At 48.2% G+C, this 8,246-nt stretch overlaps 1 protein-coding gene across 1 annotated transcript in view; it reads right to left on the bottom strand.

The window, feature by feature from the left end:
- The window catches only part of DSCAM (DS cell adhesion molecule), a gene marked incomplete at its 5' end in the record, with an annotated part of 274,168 nt that overhangs the window by 69,580 nt on the left and 196,342 nt on the right, over positions 1-8,246 (bottom strand). The window contains one exon of the mRNA XM_011375311.1: positions 3,882-4,035. Within this exon, the coding sequence (XP_011373613.1) occupies positions 3,882-4,035 (154 nt within the window). The remainder of the gene's footprint in view (positions 1-3,881; positions 4,036-8,246) is intronic.

Genomic DNA, 8,246 nt, shown 5'->3' with positions numbered 1-8,246 from the left:
GGAGTCTTTCAACAACTTCTTCAGGTGGTTCTGATGAGAAGCTAGTGCCCCTGCCTGCACGCCCCTCCTGGCTCTGTACCGCTCACAGCCTGGCGCTGTGCTCCGCCAGGCCTGGGTCCCAGGTCACTCTTCCGTCCCCTCCCCAGCAGGCGCAGGCCTAACACTGCAGTGTGGCCACTGCCACCTGCTGACAGATCTGCCACTGCGGCTGGCTGGCCTTGATCACCCGATGACCAGAAAACGAGCTGCTGCAGTCTCCCCGGCCTGGCCCGTGGGCAGCCGGGGCCTCCAGCTTGAGCCCTTTGGCCTTTCCGCTTTACCAGCTGGGGCCCTTGGGGGGTGCCTGCCAGCCCGGATGTCTGCTGCACACCCGAGGTGTCCCGAGCTTGGCGCCTTTTTCAGAAAACCCATCTCGATCAACCCTGACTCTAGGCGAACTCTATTGAGCATGGGAAGCTGGACGTTTCTGTAGAAATCCAAGTGACAGAGCATTTGGGGACGACTGTACATTTATTAGTTTTGTCATTAAATTCCTTCTCACTTCTCTACAATGATCACTTCCTACTGATCATTTTCCTCCTCTTCTCAAACTTCTGCTCTTTCCTCCACCACCCCAAATCCCCTAATTCTTGATAGAGAAAACAGAGGACACCACTGGGAACTCTGTGTTTCCTGTCACCAAATCTACAAATCCACTGTGATTCCTCCTCCAACCTCAGTCCTGCGGGTGTCCGCCTCCCGTACCCCGACCTCTCCCTCAGACAGGCTCTGCCCGCTGACACAGTAACAGCCATAAAGCCAGGGCCTCCTGCTGGGCGAGACCTGCTCTCGATCTAGCTTCTCTTCCTTGGTGCTTCTTCCAGGTGACGTATGTTTAGAGCCTTTCATGCCACGGTCTGCTCCCTCCCCTCCCATTCACCTTTCCCCTTGTCTGGTGTCCCCTCCCCACGAAGCTGCTCTCAGGAAGGTCAACGAGGTTCCTGCGAGGCCAAACCCAAGGGCACCTGTAGTCTTGTTGCACGTGGCCGCCCAGCGGCAGCTGCGCAGGTGCCCACGGCCTTCTTTCCAAAGCGTCTCTGCTGAACTCCGGACACTGGCCCCCGGGTTCTGTCCTGCCCCTCTGGCCAAACCCCACTGTCTTCGCCGGCTCTCCACTTCTCCATCCCCAGTGCAAGCGGGCAGTCCTCGGAGCTCCTTGTGGACCTGACCCTCTGCCTCCCGTCTGCCCCCGTGGGACCTCCTCACCCCCAGTGGGCAGGGTGTCTAGATGCTGGCCACTCTCTATTTCTGCCTCCTGCCACATGTCTCTTGAGAGCCAGGACTCACGTAGACATCCCCACAGGGTGGCTGTTAGTCACCTTAGCTTGAACACGTCGCAATGTCCAGATTGCCCCTCACATGCTCACAGTCCAAGTCCTCCGTGGCCTCCCTCAGCTGTACCCGACGCCTTCACTTACGATGACTCAGGCTAACATTTACGCGCTCGTTCTTGCTCTGCCCCGTCCCTTCGTCCACCGAGTCCGTCACTTCTGCACCCAGGACCCATGCCTGGGGCCTGCCCACGTCTCTCTGTCCTCTCTGCCACCACGCTAGTCCAAGACACCTGCCTGACCGCTCGTCCTCCTCCCCGTTGATTCGGGACTCAGAGATCAGCGTGATCTCATAAAACACACCTCCACTGTCACCAATGCCCTAGACTGCCGTACGATGCCAGTGATGGGGACACTAGGCAGGAGAGGCGTAGCCACCCGTGTCAGCTTCCCTGTTCTTCACGAATCGACAGCTGTTTAAGAAATGAAGTTTATCACATACAAATATACACGGATTCACACACACAGACACACAAATGGGATTGTTTAACCCTGGCTGAAACTCCATGGTGTCTCCCCATTTCACCTGAAGCCCCTAACACGGCCTCAAGGGCCCAGCATGGCCAGGCCTCTGCTTTCCTCCCTGGCTTACCAAGACTCTGTCCCCTCCCGAGGCTCACTGGGGACCAGCACCGCGCCCTCCGACATGCTGGACTCTCTCTAGGATGGGGGCCTTCTAATGCTGCGACACCACCTTCTCCCCTTGCCGTGCATTCACTCACCCTTGCGTGGCCAAGTCCATGCACCCCTCTAACGCTCATATTTCTCCACAGTACTTAACGCAGTTGTGATTATACGGATGCTTTGTCATGCTTTGCTGACTATGTCCCCGCCCAACTGTGAGCTCCATGAGGCTGCACAGTCCTTATACAGTCCTTAGAAGATGCCCCCGTGTGCTCGGGAAACCCCGTCTCCTTTTCCTCTGGACATTCCGACTGGCTTCATTTCCACTTTGAAAGCAGGTAGGGCCCATGCCTTCATTCTACACAGCGATACACACCCATGCCTGGCCCAAGAGAACCTCCTTACCAGCCTCCAGGCCCTCCTTCTCTGCCTACATGCCGGAAATAAAGGACCCCGGGACTTCACATCATAGGATGAGAGTGGCCTGGATCCCTGAGTCACCATGTGGAACAAGTCACTCAGGAAAGCCACCTGTCCAGAAATATCTGTGTTGGTCCGACAGTGTTATTACGTTAACCACTGAAACTTATGGAGTATCGGCTTCAGCAGTCAGACCCCTTCAATAAAATCACTCGTGTCCCTCGTGTAGTGCCCGACATACAACAGGCACTCAAAATCGTCTACTAAACGACCGAACGGCATTGAATCTCTCTAGACAAGTCAGTTTCAGTTGTGCCTCCTCTGAGGACGTCACGTCCTCAGGCCGGGCCATTTCCGGCTATGTCTGGAGATACGACACTGAACGCAGGAAGATAGGGAAGAGGTAAGGCTATTGCTCGTCCTGTACCTTGGGCTGCAGCCCCTTGCATCCCATGGTGCAGCCTTGATGTCCACTGACGATCACTGTTTTCTCAATACTGGGAAGTGGATAATAAGGCTGGCTGGATATCATGAGCGGAGGATGATAGACTAAGAACCCCATTAATTTATTTTCCTACCCACGACACCCTTATTCTCTAACTACTCGAGATGGGACACTGCTCCTTTTCATTCCCTTGCTCTTTCACTGGGCCTCTTTCTTAGCTTACGCATGAATAAACGTAAGAGCTCTTACAGGTCAAACTGGAATCCTGGAATTTTATTTTCTGCTTCGGGCACCCATAAGCCTTATTAGCTAAGCCTTATTATTAATCAATTGCCAGTGTGGTGTATTCCAAAATCTGGGGGGCGTCTCTTGCTGGCCTGGAATTGTGATGTAAATATATTTACTCGTGACGACTAGTAAACCATGGATGGCAGCAATTACCAGAAGCAGAATAAGAATATTCTGTGCCTATAAGCATGTGCTTTTCAGAACCAGTAAAATGTTTCACTGTAAAGATATTTACTTGTAGGTACTTTTTAGTCTTTGGTGACTCCAAGTTCTCACTGTTACTAAAGACCTTTGTGTATACAGCATTCTATCAATAGAAGAACTAATGGTTTTCTTACTTTTGTAAGGTTCCAAATTCCATAGGCCAAAATATAGACATTTCTCTTTAAGAAGTGTGGTACCTGATTTTGATGAAAGCAGAACTTCCTTAGGAGGCTGCTACGCAATGATTTCCACCTGCGCCAAGGGATGAGTGGGGGCTCTCTCTCGAATTTTCCCAAAGACACACTGAGCTGTGAAGCCACTCACCCTGAGCGCTGTGCTTGCCTCCAGGATTCTTTATCGATTCGCAGAGAAGCCCAGCGCCACCCGCGGCAGCACTGTTTTCTGGGCTGAAATGCTATGATCTGGTCTACCTGACTTTTCGGGCCCCGTAAGCATTCTTTCAGACGGAACAGAGACCTGAAACCAGCCACGTTACGATGGGAACCGAGGGCGTCACGACGGGGGCACACCTTTAGCTAAGGGCTCTACCGTGATGATTTCACTGCTGTTGCCTCTCCCAGCTGAGGTCACGGCCACCACCCAGACGCTGTACTGACGATTCCGACTCAGGTTAGGGATTCTGTAGGAAAATGAGTCAGGAGAGGCTTCAAACTCGCTGATCACCTGTGAGAGGAGACATAAATGTTCCCACATTCAAGGAGGCAAATAACACAGATGGCTTTCCTAAAAGAATGGTTATTAACGTCTTATCAACCGTAAGAAGCAGAGGTCGCCGCTAAGCCTTCTCTAAAAGGCTGGATTTACGATATGTACGTATATCTCCCCATAGTCTATATTTCTCTATACGGCGGCTTTGACGGCCACCGATGAGTGAATGAGCACTTTTAGTCATGAAAACAGACTGCAAATCTGTTTTCCGCTAAGGTGGCGTAACGAGAATCAGATTTACCCTCCCACCCCAAAACGACCGAAGAACAGACAAAGTATGTGGAGTGACAGTTTCAAGGGCCTGGCATGTCAGGTCATGAAGGACGGTGATCTGTGACATCTGGGAAACAAATGAGCGAGGCCTACAACTGCAGGGCTTTCATATGTCCGCGAGAGTTTCCAGGCCATGGCACAGAGCAGGTGATCCAGGCAGCTCGCCTGGGTTGAGCACACAGAACGGAGAGACTAGGACGGAGTGGGACTCACGTGACGAAGGACTGGGAAGAGGAAAATGGGCCAGGGAAGAACCACCTGGAGGGACCAGAGGTCATGGCGCCCCGTGTTCACACAGGGCTGGGAATCGTGCCTACGCCCACCGGCCAGGCTGGATACCGACGGTGCACCCCGCTCTTACCTCGCTGGTGGGGAGTAATGAGCCCCAGACAGAGCAGCACACTGGAGTTGCCTCACAAGTATTAAAAGCAAGATTTACGAAGATCAAATTGTCACTAAGTAACATAATTGCATCTCAGAAAAAAAGTAAAAAAAAAAAATATGTACAGGATAAAAATATATAGTACCCAACAAAGTAAAATTCACAATGTTTGACATCCAATAAAAAATTTCCAGATGCTAATAACCCAAATATCCATCAACCGATAAGTAAGTGGATAAACAAAATGTGTCATAACCATACAATGGTTATGTTTTTTTGAATAACAAAAGAAAAAATGAGGTACTGATACATGCTTAGCTTGGATAAGTCTTGAAAGCATGTGATGCGTATAGTATCACTTGAAAGCAGAATGTGACATGTTAAAGGTGTATGCTATGGATCCTAAAGAAACCACTAAAATTACAAAACAAAGAGCAAAAGAAAGCTAATGAGCCAACAAAAGAAAGAAAATGGAATTATAAAAATATTAAATTAATCCAAAGAAGGCGGAAAAAGTCAAAAGAAAACGAATAGGACAATAATAAAACCAGGTAGCAAGATTTTAGATTTAAACCTTTATCAGTGTATCAATAATTATACGAAGCGCAAAGATTTAAAATCTTAATTAAAGGCAGAGAGTGCGAGACTGGATATAAAGGCGATACCCAACTATATACCGCCTCTAAGAAATACGTTTCAAATACGGAAACACAAGTAGGTTAAAAATAAAAGGACAGAAAAGCTGTCCCATGCTAACATTAATCAAATAAAAAACATGATACCATGGCTACGTTAGTATCAGACAAAGTAGATTTATGAGCAAAGAATATTACTAGTGACAAAGAAGGGGATTTCATCATGATAAAGGGATCGATTTGTCAAGAGGACATAGCAACCCTAAACATTTATGAACTTAGTAAGAAAGCTTCAAAATACATAAAGACTGATGATATTTCAAAAAAGACAGACTCGGGCCACAACTCTTCCTGAAAGAAGCCATTCGAACAGGTAGGCTGATAGGCGATCCATTTAACAGGTGAGGGATGCTACTGAGTATCTGCTCCCCCAAATTCATTTGCTGAAGTCCTAATCCCTAATGTGATGGTATGCGGAGCTGGGGCCTTTGGGAGGTGACAGGTCAGGAGGGCGGAGGTCACGGGAACGGGGACGAATAGGATGAGTGCCCTTGTAGGCGATGAAGAGACCAGAGCTCTCTCTCTCTCTGCCTTGTGAGGATACAACAAAACACCAGGAAACGGATCCTCGCCAGACGCCTGACCCGCAGGCGCCCTGATCTTGAAGTTCCCAGCCTCTTGACTATGAGAAATAAATATGTTTTTAAAGCCATCCAGTGTGGTATTTTGTTATAAAATTGGACCAAGACAACAAAACTCAGGTACAGACAAAGTCGCTGAGGTCACAGTGCCAGACGAGAGTGGCAGAGGCTCGAGCCTGGTCCAGTGCTGTTCTTCACACTCCATGCTGCCCATGCCAGTGGCCGGACACGGGCAGGGCCTTCTGCACCATCGTGGGCTGGCGAGGAAGCCGCATGCAGCTCTGGCAGGCACACAGTCTGCCATACCCGCTCCACAGCTGAATGGGGAATAGAGATGTTCACTACCCTTCCTACTTGGTATCCACCCTGTGCTCCCGCATAAAAAAGTCAGAGAATTGCTCACTGTCAAATAGTTAGCTCACAGCTACGTGGTGTCCGGTGACTCAAGAGAGACCACAGGGCTGCTGCACAGATTCCTCCGATGTGCATACACACGAGCGTTCACGTGTGCGCGTGTGCACACATCTGTACCCCGCCTGTTCCCTCGCAGTCCCCTGCCCTTACACCACCAGTCCTGTCTCGTTTTCAGAAGATCTTAAGAAGAACGAATCCCTCCACAAGTTCAGAGGGCATGTGGCTCGTTCCCCGGCAATCCCAGGAGACTGTGTCCTTGTGTTCTCGTATTCCAAGGCTGTGTTGTTGCCAAATTAATTTCACAAAGGTTGATGATGTGCAAATTACGACAACTGCACTTCATGAATATTAAGCATCAACGTAGCATTAAAATATATTTATAAAATAAGGACTTTCCATGAAGAATACATAACTTTTAGTTAAAACTCAATAAGTATTCTGTCTATAAGGTACTATTTGTCCTTGACTACCTCCAAAATAGGTCTTTTGTTTAATTTTTACCTGCAACACAAAGAATGGCTAAAAATCTACAATGAAAATATGACTTCTTATGTAACGATATTCATTTCACCATTTATACAGGAGATTGACCAAAAGCTAAAAGAAAAAAATGGTTTATTTACATAAACTTCCTCCCGTTGAAATGACGTTTAGGACAGAAAGTGGCGGGCTGTTCAGGGTTCCCACCAGTTGCTTGGGAGATGTTCGCACGGTGTCACCAGCCTTTGATGCCATGTATTCCCTGATGACTGCCGTAATTAGGCACCAGTTTTTCAGTCTTAGTAGAAGGGAGATCAGGAACTTGCCAACTGAAGAGTTTAAACAATTGAAGCACTGATTCACTGTCATTGTAATATATATATAACTGGATATTAAACATGACTTTTGCTATTGTCTTGAAGTTTTAGCAATGGCCTTAAAAGGTGAGAACAGTTCCAAAGATGCCAGCACCTTCTTTCCTGACAAGAAAGTTGCGATCGCCCTGCGCAGGGTCGGCCCGTCGTCTGTCTCAGGGCATCACGGGAGGCTGAGTCAGGAGCAGGACACTCTCATGTGTGGGGAGATGTCCGTGCCGACATAATGTGTCTTTTCGATGGCTGCTTTTAATGTTTCTCTCTATCACCTGGAGGTGATGGGGGCAGCGGAGCTCCAAGGAAACTACTCTGAGTGCTTGGAGTCTGGAAGGAGGTAGAGACTGGTGAGTCACACGTGAGAGGGCTAACGGCTAGCCATAGTGACGAAGGCTAGCCCTGATCTCAGCATGAGAGGCTGTGCTGGGTGGGACTGGCTGTCGCTTCCAGTTTGGTGGGTTAAGGATGCTTCTACGTGGACCTATAGGAGACTGGATATCTCAGAGGGATGCCCATAGGTGTGAGATGCCTCCGGTAGAGGAGTGGACCGCTAATTATGTAATACATATTTTAATCAGCATCTCTTATCTATAGAAGGTACATAATTTAGCCACTGTTCACAAGTTAAAGAGGTGGCAATAGGTAAGAGAAAAAGTACTACACGGGAAAAAAATAATCAGAAGCTCAGAGTAGTAAAGCAAATCTATTTAAATAAATCCTTATCCTAACGCAAGCCAAAATCTTCTGTGAAAGAGGGATGACAAATATTGCTTCCTCATGAAACATTTCTTCAATATTTTAATATGAGATATAATAGCATTGATTATATTTACATTTCATTAATCGCCTTTTTATTGGATACCAGATTTTCCCATACAATGATCTAATCATGTCGAAGCTGACTTGCTACACTCTCCATGCGTTTCATTATGTGACACTCTTTTCCAAATACTGGGAATGTTCAATGAGA

The sequence above is a fragment of the Pteropus vampyrus genome, unplaced genomic scaffold (assembly GCF_000151845.1).
Source record: "Pteropus vampyrus isolate Shadow unplaced genomic scaffold, Pvam_2.0 Scaffold270, whole genome shotgun sequence".
NCBI lineage: Eukaryota > Metazoa > Chordata > Mammalia > Chiroptera > Pteropodidae > Pteropus > Pteropus vampyrus.
The sequence above is the reverse complement of the archived record's forward strand: the minus strand, read 5'-3'. Positions and strand labels throughout refer to the sequence as shown.